Here is a 12780-nt window from a genome sequence, read left to right as displayed (position 1 = left end):
ATATCAGAATCAAATCTGAAAACAAACCACCAAGTATATCAGTTAGGGTTATGATTGCTGTGCCATGACCAAAAGCAGCTTGGATAAGGCTTACAGTTCCACACCGCTGTCCCTCAATTAAGGAAGTCAGGGATGGAACCCAGACAGTGCAGGAACCTGAAGGCAGGAGCTGATACAGAGGCCATGGATGGATGCTGCTTACTGGCCTGCTTCCCAGGGCCTGCTCCTCATGGCTTGTTCCACTTGCTCTCTTATAGAACCCAGGACCACCAGCCCGGGATGGTACCACCCACAATGGGATAAGTCCTCCCACACCAATCAGTAACTAAGAAAATGCCCTACAGGGTTGCCTACAGCTCCATCTTAAGGAGGCATTTTCTCGATCAAGGTTCCCTCTTTCAGGACTACAGACTGTGTTAAGTTGATACAGAACTAGCCAGTACACCAAGTATTTGGAGGTCAATCAATTCATACTATACATGCCCCCCCCAAAAATCATAAAATTCCGAAAATAAACTTAATGAAAATGAAAGTCTGATATACTAGACAGTCTTAAAGTCAATAATCTTGGTTTAATTAATAATAATAATTTGTTTATACAACAAAATCTACAAACCACACCTAAACTGAAAGTGTGCATTAGGAAATAAAACTATGAGGGTATAGTGGCACTGATCCCACAGAAACCTGAAAAAAGGCCTAATGTTAATATTCTTGTGGAAACACCCACACCAGGCAGAAAAGCCAAATGCTTGGTCAATGAGAGTAAAGACGCCCGCCAGAGTGAAGCTGTCAGGGCCAGCATTAACAGTAACAGTGACAGATCATGCTATGCTTGCCACCGTGTGGTGAAAATGGCACTCAAGGCCCATAATTTCCATCCCCAAGACAGAATCCCACTCAATCACTGGGAAAATATCCGACAAGTCTACAATCTCTAATCTTCAGAATTGCCAAGCTCACCAAACAAAAATGAAACAAAACAAAACAAAACCAAGAAAGATCCAAGTCCAGAGGAGCCCAGGGAGACCTGAGTAAGAATAACAAAAAATAAGAGCACGTGGTCTCACACCAGAGAGAGCCCTGAGTACTAAGCAACACCTGAAGGACACTACACAGCACGCTACAAGACTACAAGGCTGACTAATTAGACCTCCTGTGATCTCAGAAAGCTGGACAGAACGTTGCAGGTCTCAAGCTAATATGCTGTCTTGGCCATCTATCCTTAGCCTTATTAAAGGCCATTCACTGTCCACCTGTGTCGGAACTACTATCCACCCTTGAGGCTAATTAGGTAAGTGTTTGGAATGTAGAGAACCCAGCCTCCACCAACCCTGACATGAGACTGTCATCAAATAGTACCTGAGACCGATAACAGAGATGCCCACTTTGCTTTAACCCACCTACATTATGTTCACGCCAATATATTTGAAAAGTACCTTGATTTATGACTTTATGTGATTCTGTTACTAAACTTCATACAACTGTTAACCATGTTGGGATAAGGCATTAGGTGTAACCTGATGAACTAGAACTGTGTTCCTAGTCCACAGTCACTTACAGTTCCAAAATAAATCGCCTCTGACTTCCTTTGAAGTGACAACTGTGTTTCTGCATCAACAATATCAATGTATTACTACTGACTGTGGCACTGCAGCTCAGTAAGTGAGACACCGAGACCAGGAGAGGTGGTGCTGGGCAAAGGAGAACCATGTGTGTATAGTTTTCTTGTAAATCTAAACCATTCTAAAACTTTATGTGCTTTTAAAACATGCGCTGGCACCAGGCCCTCTGCTTCACAGACACTGGCTCTTACTGGTCTGGAATGGACCATGCTATCAGCATTCTTTAAGGTTCCACTTCAACACTTTGTTTTCAAGACAAGAGTAAGACAAGCATAGTTGAGGGGAGGTGGGTCCTTGGGTAAGCTCAAAAAGAACCTCAGCTTGTACCATACAACAAAAAACTAACTCACACTGCACAAGACAATAGAATATAGCCTCCTCATATCGCACATGACAATAGACTATAACCTCCTCATATCGCACATGACAATAGACTATAACCTCCTCATATCGCACATGACAAGAGAATATAGCTTCCTCATATCGCACATGACAATAGACTATAACCTCCTCATATCGCACATGACAATAGAATATAACCTCCTCATATCACACATGACAAGAGAATATAGCCTCCTCATATCACACATGACAAGAGAATATAGCCTCCTCATATCACACATGACAATAAAATATAACCTCCTCATATCACACATGACAATAGACTATAGCCTCCTCATATCGCACAAGACAATAGACTATAACCTCCTCATATCGCACATGACAATAGACTATAACCTCCTCATATCGCACAACACAATAGAATATAGCCTCCTCATATCGCACAAGACAATAGACTATAACCTCCTCATATCGCACATGACAATAGAATATAGCCTCCTCATATCACACATGACAATAAAATATAACCTCCTCATATCACACATGACAAGAGAATATAGCCTCCTCATATCACACATGACAATAGAATATAGCCTCCTCATATCACACATGACAATAGAATATAGCCTCCTCATATCACACATGACAAGAGAATATAGCCTCCTCATATCGCACATGACAATAGACTATAACCTCCTCATATCACACAAGACAATAGAATATAGCCTCCTCATATCACACATGACAAGAGAATATAGCCTCCTCATATCACACATGACAAGAGAATATAGCCTCTCCTAGGGAAAAAGATGAAAAGAGAGAAATCTTCATGACTTTGTGGAGTTCTTCATGCAACACCCAAATCATAATCATTTTAAGTGTTTTTTTTCCTCTTCCGGGGAAGGAGTTGGGGGGCAGAGTAAAACTCAAAGGATTGCTTTTGGGGATCTATTCTTGCCTCCCTCCTTGTGGAGAAAGCGGCCTCTCCTGCTGTTTTTATCATTGGAGCAGCAACTCCAGGCTAGCTGGTTCTTAATGCTCTCCTGTCCATCTCCCACACTTCCTTAGGATGCTGTTATTACAAATGCACTCGACCATGCAAAGCTCTTCCATGGGTTCTATAGCCTGGAGAGCAAGTGCTCTTACCTGCTGAGCCATCGCCCTGCCCCCTCCCCTTTCAATGTGGATAAACTGGGATTCATCACGATTTTAGGGCTAGAGAGAGGGCTCCACAGTTAAGAACACTATTGCTCTTCCAAAAGAGTAGCATCCAATTCCCAGCACGGGGCAGCTCACAATCATCTGCAACTGGGTTCCAGGAGATCCTGCACCCTCTTCTGACCTCTGCAGACAAGGTGTACAGACAGATGTACAAGTAAAATACCCTTTTCAAAAATCTCTACATGAAAAAAAGCCTTTTAAAAAGTTTACTCTGCAAAGAAAAAAAAACTGTTAAGAGTTAAAATACTGGAAGGGAAAAAAAGTTTTCAAAACAGAAAACAAAGGACTTGGACCCATATAAACAAAGAACATTAAAAATTTTAAGGGTAGGCAATCTAGCAACAACATAAGTTATGAAAAAAAGAGACAAAATACAACCGTAGGGAGAACTGAACGGCCAAACAAGAAGTCATGAAAAGACGCTGGGCAGCATCAGGGAAGAGATGAAAACAAGCTATTGCTACACACCTGTCAGAACAAAATGGCAACAAAGTGTGTGAGGACTGAGAATCCGGAGGACTCTGTGTCTCTCAACCCCATCAACAGCCAAGGCAGCATCATCCTTAATGAGTTTTATGGAATATTTTATCCTGGATCTCTCTGAAAGACCAGTGATTCACAAGACATGATCACAAATGGGAGTGGGAGAACGGGAGGATGCCAAATTTCAAAGTGGCATTTCAATCACGTGTAGGCTGTGACGCTTCTATCAAAAGGGATCTTAATGTAAAATTCAAATTTAGAAATTCATACTGAATAACTTCAAAATCCAGTTATAACCGCAAGGTTCTTTCTGGAAGGTAAAAATTCTGGACCCAGTGCAATAAAGGAAAAATGACAGTATGGTGTGTTAACTCATACCTTAGCTATCTGATTTCGCCTAAGACTGGGTCACTTCCATCAGAAAAGTAAACTGTCCTCTCCACTCACACTCTCCCCAGATGCTGGAACGACCCTCACTCACTCTTACCAGTCGCTGGAATAGGGGCTTAAATTCCCCATCTTACTTACTTTCCCCCAAAAGACTTCCTTTCCCTCTAAGCTCCTCCTATCCACCCACCCCCAGCGCTTTATCTCTTACACTGTGTTCACCAACGCACTAGTCACATTCCCTCCATTAGATAGGAGCATTTCTTATGGCATAATAGGAGCGAGGGAGACTCAAAGATTTCTTACAGGAATAAACTGCACAGTGAAACACTACAAAGTATAAAGCAAGAACTGTGCTAAGTCAACGGTTTAGTGGTGACAGAGTAATTCATCCTCTACCCCGACAAGTTGTTGCAAATTACGAAAGATCAAAAGGCTCCCTGAGTTTTTAAAATGCAATTCTGTTTAAAGTCTTCCTTGAAAACCGGAGCAATTTGTCTCTAACGTGTAAGGAACTTGTAACCCAGTCACGTCAATTACTAAAGCCTTTTCTCATTACGCGTCCCCATTCAACTCCAAAATGAGCTTCAAGAAACCAGATCCTTGACATTTTTTCCCCCAACTACCGCGGCAACAATACGGATAAAGTAAGCAGAACTGACTTGGGGTCTGGCTTCTTAGAAGCACTATTCGCTACTTGAACTCTGCAGGAATAAGCTAGCACCATCCAACCTGGACATCACCAGAGGCAAAGGTGACAGCAGAATGGGAAGCACGCAGAAGCAGAGCTGCAAGCCACGCTGTTCTCTGGACCCGGGAGCAAAAACCAAACCCTGGTGCTAGAGCAGCTCCCGCCCTGCCCCTCAGGGCAGGGACAGTCCGCGAGCCGCACCCCTTTCCTTCCAGGGGGCCCGGGGGAACAGCACCCGGCCGGCGGGGGTCATGGCGCTCAGCCTCCACAGTCCTCGGCCCGGCTGCACGTACCTTCGCTCCGGCCTAGGATCCGGCAGCACAGGTTCTGCAGCAGAACATTGGGCGACTTCTGATCCGGTGTCGCCATTACCGCTCCCGGACTGCGCACTGCAGCCTCCCCGTACCCCAGGATCTCGCGCCCTGACTACGGCGCCGCCATATTCGCGGAAGCGGCAAAAGCGCGCGCCTCCCATAATGCACCGCTTCCCGCGCGAGGCGCGCATGCGTCTCCTCTGCGACTGCGCTCGCAGCTTCTCCGCGCCGGAAGGGTCACCGCAACGCCGGAGCGGTTGCTGGGCGACGCTCGCGGTAACTAGTTCCCGGGACTGCAGTGCGCTTCCGCAGCTTGCGGTCTGGGCGCCTCTTGTGAACAGCACTGGTTGGAGTTACATCTGGATGCCGAGTCCGAGCGCGCTTGAGCCCCAGGACAGTGACAAGAGCTAAGCTGCTACGCAAGGCTCTCACAAGTGAGTTATCTGGGGTCTGGAACCTCAGCACCTTGACGTCACCAGCAGGTAGTCCTGGAAATGGGGAGTTCTGAGATGGAGATGCTTGATGGAGATGCTCGCGGAGCTGTGCTGCAATGGAAAAATCGGACGCAGACAGGAGAAGATCCATGGTGTCTGGAACGCAGAAAGAAGAGAGTCCTCTTCGCTTGGGAACCTAGCTCCGCCGCCCCTGCCGGGGTGCTCAGTGGTCGGCAAATGAAAGCTCCTTTCTTGGCCACTGACTCAGGACTATGATGGCAGCGGAACTCACCGGGAGTTTAATGGAGAGCATGCCCTTATCCTTCTTTTGTTCGCAGACCGCTTAGCCACCCTTCCCTGTCCGCTCTATGATATACAGAATGCTAACGCACTCCTTGGACAAATGGTACCTAGTGGGGGCTCAGCCTGTTGAAGCCAACGATGGAAAACTGCAAGAGGGGACTTCCGGCTTCAGCCTGGAATCTGACTATGACTCTTAACAAGCTGAGATTCAACGCCTCTGCTCTCAGCCCATTCTTCCTCGCTGCAACCTACTTTGTATCACCCACACAGGTGATGCCCCAATCAGAAGGTCTAGAATAAGGCCATATGACTAACGTCAGGCTTTCCTGGTGTTTCCTCCACCCCGGGAGCAAGAGCAAACCTTCAGGTGTTCCACTTTTGTTTCCATCAGCCACATAACCAGATCTCCATCCGACGTCTCTGTAGACTCTGTTTTGTTGACTGGGTCCTAGCACACCTCCTTTGGTAATAGGAGTGATCCCAGCAAGAAGTCTTAGCATGGCTTTCTGAACTGAACACCCCCACATCTAACTGCAGATGTATTGACAATCTTTTGATTGAGTCAGGAAAAGCTAGAGTGGTTTGCTAGTCAGTGTGGCTATTTGAGGTGAAATGTCAGCTGGTAGATGAAAACACTTAGAAAGTTAAATAGCTGCTCCAGACAGGCGTTTGGATAGGAACATGGTCTTGACGGCAGTTGGCGGCTGTTGTCACCAAGCCTGATGACTTGAGTTCCTCAGGAACCGTACTGTAGGAGAAAAGCAGCTACCTCAGTTGGTCCCCTGACCTCCACATGTTTGCTCACACACACAAAATGAACTTTAAATTTTTTTTAAAGTAATAACCACATGACCTAGCAGGAAAATAGAAATGTTCATGGGCCTAGTCATGGCTTCAAAGAGCATGAAGCAAGAGAGGCTTTCTAGACACAGTGGATTAAAACATCACCAGACCCTCCACGCACAGTCCAAGTCAGGCAAGTCAGGACACTAAGTCAACTAAGACAGTGACAAAAACACTAAAAGACTTGGTGGCACATGCCTTTAATCCCAGCACTTGGAAGAGGTGGGTGATCTCCAAGGTCAAGGAAAGTCTGATCTACATGTTGAGTTCCTAGACAGCCAGAGCTACAACACAGAGAAACCCTGACTCAAAAGTAAACACATGCATGCACACATAATGGGTTGGGGAGATGGGTTAGGGCTTAAGAGCACTAATCACTCTTCCAGAGGACCAGGGTTCAGGTCCCTGTACCCACATGGTGGCTCACAACCATCTTGTAATTCTAGTTTTATCTGTTGCCCTCTTCCTCAGGCCTACACCAGGCATGCAGGCAGGCAAAACACATACATAAAATAAATGATTGGATCTTTATATATGTGAATATATAAAGCACTAGCAGCCCTCTTGGCTGGCTGCTCCAGCCCATCTCAAGACACAGTCAGTTGAGGACCATACTGTTTCCCAGTGGTCAGACTTGACCCACAGTAAGCAGACTGAATAAGGGACACGTGGTTCAAAGCCGTCCTGGAGAAGAAAGGCCTGCTGGGAGACTATGATGCTCCAGTCCATAGTCAGAAGGACTTGCCCAGAACACACAGTCCTGTCGGGGTCCTCTTGTTGGTTCCAATGGCTGGGTTCAGCGTCAACATGGGAGCTTCTCTGGATGTTGCAAACCTTTGAATCAGCGTTCCACTGCTCTGATAAAACACATGAGAGAAACAATTTTAAAAGAGGAAAGATAGGTTTTGGCTCATGGTTTCATCCCAAGTTGCTTAGCTCTGTTGTTTTGAAGTCTGGAAAGCAGTACATTATAGCAGAAGAGGGCTGTTCACTTCATGATGTCCAAAAGGCAAAGCAGGAGAGAAGAAGGGGAGGGGCACACCAGCAGTGACTGACTTCCTCTGCTAGGCTCCTTCCCCCCAATAGCCCATTAAGCTATTGAACTCCACTGATGGGTATCATATTTCCTTCATCTCTATGATAAAATTTCCTGACTATAGCAACTTATGGGAGAAAGGGGTTATTATTTATTTATTTATTTATTTATTTATTTATTTATTTAGAGTCCATTCAATGGTACAGTCCATCGTGACCATAGGTCCTTGTGGCAGGAACTTGAAGCAGCTGGTCACATTACGTCAACAGAAAGCAAAGGTGTGAATGTCCGTGCTCAGATAGCTTCCTCCTTGATCGCAGTGTAGGACCCAAGCAGAAAGAATGGTACCACCCACTTTGGGGGTGACTCTTCCCACTTCACCCAACCCAATAAAATACATAATCTATCACAGGCATGCCCAGGGGCTTGTCTCCCAGGTGACTGTCGATCCTGTCAGGTTGACAATGAATATTAACTTCACATCCATTTACCGAGTCCTAGCCTTTGCAACCGCTTTTAACCACCGATTTCATCGGACGCCAAGCCTTCAACAAGTGCGCTCTGGGAGGACATGTAAGATGCAATCCATGGCGAAGGTCTTTGAATAACATAGATCCCATCTCCCAGAAGAGTCATGCTTCATTCATCCCCTTAATAAAAAGAGCAAAAAGGGCTGACCTAAGCAAGATGGCTTCTACAGAGACCATCTATGCTGCAGATTCAGTCCAGTTAGCCCCACATGGCAGAGACTACCTTAAAATAGTCTCATACGCTTTCATACAAGAATGTCTGAGATGAGCACCCCATAAAGTGCTGACTGGGACGTCAGCCGGACAACAGACTTAAGGGAGACATAAGGCTCATTTGACCATGTTCTAACCCACTCACGGAGCTGTCAGTGCAGAATGAAGTCACTCCAGGCTCTGCCTGAGTCAAGACATAAGTGCACAGAAGCTGTGCAGACACAGGAAAGACCCGAGAAGCCAGGTATAAAATCAGATGAGAGTCTAAAATGAATGCAAAGAGCAGTCACCCAACACAAGGCACCAGTTATACAGTCTGAGTCCATGAAAAATGGTGTAAACTTACAGACACATGGAGTAATAATAGCCGGGGCAGCGTGGGTGTGGGGCTCAGCCGTAAAAACCTGAAAAGTTAAGGCACAACCGTAACCAGGCAGATGCCCACTGTGAAATTAGGTTTCACAGACTCCACGTGTATATATACACACATAATTGTATTACTCAGAACATTCTAACGTTCATGTCTAAGATATTTTATATTCCCATGTCATCAAATAAGGTAAGGCCTGACGGTTAATGATCCACAACATTTCACTGAATAGGTAAACTGTGATGTATAGGGCTGGTTGCTTTGCATTCTCAGGCACTTCCTGGGCTTCAGCATTATACACACACATAGACACACACAGAGACACACACACACACACACACACACACACACCATAGTCACAGACACATACACATAGACACACACAGAGACACACATACACACACACACCATAGTCACAGACACACACACACACCATAGTCACACACAGACACACACACCATAGTCACATAGACACACATACACACACCATAGTCACACACACACAGACACACATATACACACACACCCTAGTCACACACAGACACACACACAAACACATATACACACACCATAGTCATATACATACACACCATAGTCACATAGACACACATACACACACACCATAGTCACACAGACACACACACACAGACCCACATATACACACACACCCTAGTCACACACAGACACACACATACACATATACATACACCATAGTCATATACATACACACCATAGTCACACAGACACACATATATAAACATATACACACACCATAGTCATACACATACACACACACCCTAGTCACACACAGACACACACACACATATACACACACCATAGTCATATACATATGCACACACACCATAGTCACACACCATAGTCACACAGACACACACATACACATGCACGCACATCCACATCCACCTGTGGAGTCTCGAGGCTGTAGCTTCTCTCTCTTTCAGGTTTCTAGGTCTGAATCACAATTGTTTCTCTGAAGATGAATCCACCAGCCAGTGCAGAAGCCAGGACAAGAGGGAGCAGCCATGCCTTATGTGAGCCTTTGGTCACTGAGTCCCGTTCTCCTGTCAGCAGCACTGGGAAATGGAGAGACAGTATTCAGGGAGGCACACTTATTCCTGCTCCACCATCACCCTTCTATGTGGCTATCACAGAGCCAGGTAAGTACCCTGAAACATAGCTAACAGAGCTGTAGTGTGACTGCCACCAGCACTGTGACAGTTAATCCAAGACCTACTAAACAGCTGTGGAAACTGCGTCCTAACAGCCAGAACCTCCACTTTTGAATGCATCGCCCCCTGAGGAAGACCTGCAGGTGAGACTGTTTCTCTCAGCAAACACGGAAACACAGGCCTCATCCTGTTGGACTTGCCTATGGGGAGCGAGGGCTTTGTAGAAGCTCCTGTCCTGGCAGAGCTCAGCTTCCTCGATTGGCCAGATTAGCATGACCACCACAGCAAGCACAGCACACCCAAGGGGGACCGTGCCACAAAATAAAACACCAACAAGAGTTTAATTCTAAAGCCCGCATGGAAGACGCGATTGGCTATGAGATACAGCGCTTCTCATTGTAACACATTAATAATAAATTAGAAGCTGAAAGGGAAAAAAAAAAAAAAAAAAAAAAAACCTCACCAGCTGACCTCACCGTGACCCAGAGCTATGGGTGCTGCTCAGAGTTCTATAAAAAGTAACATGCGATCTTCCCAAAGCCCTCTGTTTGCTGCAAGGAAATTTCAGTTCCTTGCAACTCTTTTCCTAGCTCCCACGTGTAGCCTTGCCATGATCAGAACTATTTTGGAAAGATGTCCTTTAACACAGTTCATGCAGGGAAACCCCACACTCCAGCTACAACAGGGTGAGGCAGAGAAGACCTGCTTGTGGTCCAGAATCTTCTTTTGTCCCATCTCCAGGGTACACCAGAAGAGAGGGAGACTTACCATCTTCTTTTAGAACCTGAGCTGTTGCAGCTGGGCACACCCACCCTGAGCAGGTTCAGTGGCTGCACCACTCTGTCCTGCTTCACACAGGTGGCTGAGGCTGGAGGCAGAGGCTCAGCGACTGATCCACCCATCAGCTGTCCTGTGCTGCCCTCTGCCGGCCGGTGGGGGACAATCCACCCATCAGCTGTCCTGTGCTGCCCTCTGCCGGCCGGTGGGAGATGAACAGCCACCTAAGACAAGAGACCCGGAATAGGAGCCAGCTGACTGCTTTTACAAACAAACTGGTAAGAACCGGTTTTCGAAGGAGTTCTCTAACACGTGAGTCTTGGTCTCACAGAGAAAGGGTAAGGCTGGGAAAGCGACTTCTTTTCAGAAAGTCTGTGAGGCCCTTCCACTCTGTCGCCGAAAGGGAGATCAGGAAGCAGCAGTGTTCTGAGAAGCCCTTTAACTATTGATTTCCAATCTCCCCACCAGTGGTAAAACTCCCAGAAGGCCGCAGCTTCGAGATTCAGGTTTTCCACCTTTAAAACAGAGGAGATTGTGAAATTGTGGAATTCTAAGAGGGTGAGAATTTCTGAAAAGTGCCAGTGAGGTGTGCAAGCCCCCTTCCCTTTGTGAGTGTAGCTGCCGGCGCTCATCAAAGAAGCCTCTCTTTACAGCTAAGGGAGACCATCCCAGAAGACTGCGCGATACAATGAAAGATCAGCAGATCCTAACAAATACATCTACACCACAGCTCCTGCATCTACGGCTGAGGAAACTTGGAGGAAGTAGTCGTGGGAGGATGTAAAAGCCCAGCACCCCTGTCAGACTCACAGCTGCCAGTAACTGCAGACCCAACACCCTCTCTGGCCTCTGAAGGCACTTGCATTCAATATGCTCATACCCCACACGGACATGTAATTTAAAATAAAGCAGATTTTTAAAAGAAAGAAACATATCAACACAGGGGTGGGTGTTATACCATTTCATGTATTAAAAACAGACCAAAGATAACTTAAAATGCAGCCAAGAACCTGCACCGGTGACCTGCACCTGGTGGGGCCAGCCAGCCCTGACTGGGTGACAACTCACAGACTCTGCCAATGGCCCTAGTCTTGTGCACATGTCCTGGAGCCTTCAAAAGTCACAAATGACCGTCACATCACATTGTCTTGGGATTTCTACTGCAGTGACGCCATAACCAGAGCAACTTGAAGAGGAAAGGGTTTATTTGGCTTACACTTCCACATCACAGTCGATCATTGAAGGAAGTCAGGACAGGAGCTCAAACAGGGTGGGAATCTGGGGTTGATGCAGAGGCCATAGATGGGTGCTATTTACTGGCTTGCTCCCCATGACTTGCTCAACGTGCTATCTTATAGAACCCAGAACAACCAGCCCAGAGATGGCACCACCCACAGTGAGCCAGGCCCTCCCTCACCAATCACTAATTAATAAAATACACTGCAGGCTTGCCCACAGTCCAAGCTATGGAGGAGGCATCTTCCCAACCGAGCTCCCTCCTCCAATGACTCCAGCTTGTGTGTAGCCGATATAACATTAGCCAGCACAGCTGTTATCCCGTGCACCTAGACCTCGGGTCTCCCACGAGCATATCATGCGTGAGGCCCACATTCACACTGAATTTTAACTTTTGCGATTGTCAGAGGTGCTGGGGCTTGCACCTAGGGCCTCATGTACGGCAGGCAAGTGCTTTTAACTTTTGCAGACACAGCCTCACTAACTTGTCTAGTCTGGCCTTGAACTCTCTCTGTAGTCCAGGCAGATTTGCAGTCTGCCTAACTCAGTCTCCAGAGTAACCTCAACTCTGCTGAAATATGACGTACAACCGCCAGGGCCTGGAACCTAAATTTGTCATTTTAGTTAAGGTTCCCCCAAAAGGAGTGCTGGATAGTTTCATGTCAAGTTGACACAGCTAGAGTCATCTGAAAGAAGAACACCTCCACTGAGAAAATGCTTCTGTAAGATCCAGCTGTAGGAACTTTTCTTAATTAGTGATTGATGGGGGGAGAGGGGCTCAGTCC

At 46.4% G+C, this 12780-nt stretch overlaps 1 protein-coding gene and 1 long non-coding RNA gene across 6 annotated transcripts in view; one reads left to right on the top strand and one right to left on the bottom strand.

The window, feature by feature from the left end:
* Tubgcp3 (tubulin gamma complex component 3) overlaps nt 1-5211 on the bottom strand; it is a 60675-nt gene extending 55464 nt beyond the window's left edge. For 3 of the 4 annotated variants that reach the window (XM_087588476.1, XM_087588477.1, XM_087588478.1), the window contains exon 1: nt 5043-5211. In XM_087588476.1, the coding sequence (XP_087444602.1) occupies nt 5043-5118 (76 nt within the window). In that variant the 5' untranslated portion in view covers nt 5119-5211. The remainder of the gene's footprint in view (nt 1-5042) is intronic. The other variant, NM_001107323.2, reaches the window with a different exon arrangement.
* A 107-nt stretch (nt 5212-5318) lies between these two features.
* LOC134482533 (uncharacterized) lies at nt 5319-11741 on the top strand. Of its 2 annotated transcripts, none has more exons than XR_015640469.1 (4): nt 5319-6070; nt 9755-9970; nt 10724-11037; nt 11413-11741. It is a non-coding gene; the product is annotated as an uncharacterized LOC134482533 (long non-coding RNA). The 2 variants fall into 2 exon arrangements; XR_015640470.1 differs by having other exon boundaries at nt 11490-11689.
* The last annotated feature ends 1039 nt before the right edge of the window (nt 11742-12780 follow it).

This window comes from Rattus norvegicus, chromosome 16 (genome assembly GCF_021556685.1).
Source record: "Rattus norvegicus strain SHRSP/BbbUtx chromosome 16, alternate assembly SHRSP_T2T, whole genome shotgun sequence".
Lineage (NCBI taxonomy): Eukaryota > Metazoa > Chordata > Mammalia > Rodentia > Muridae > Rattus > Rattus norvegicus.
The sequence above is the reverse complement of the archived record's forward strand: the minus strand, read 5'-3'. Positions and strand labels throughout refer to the sequence as shown.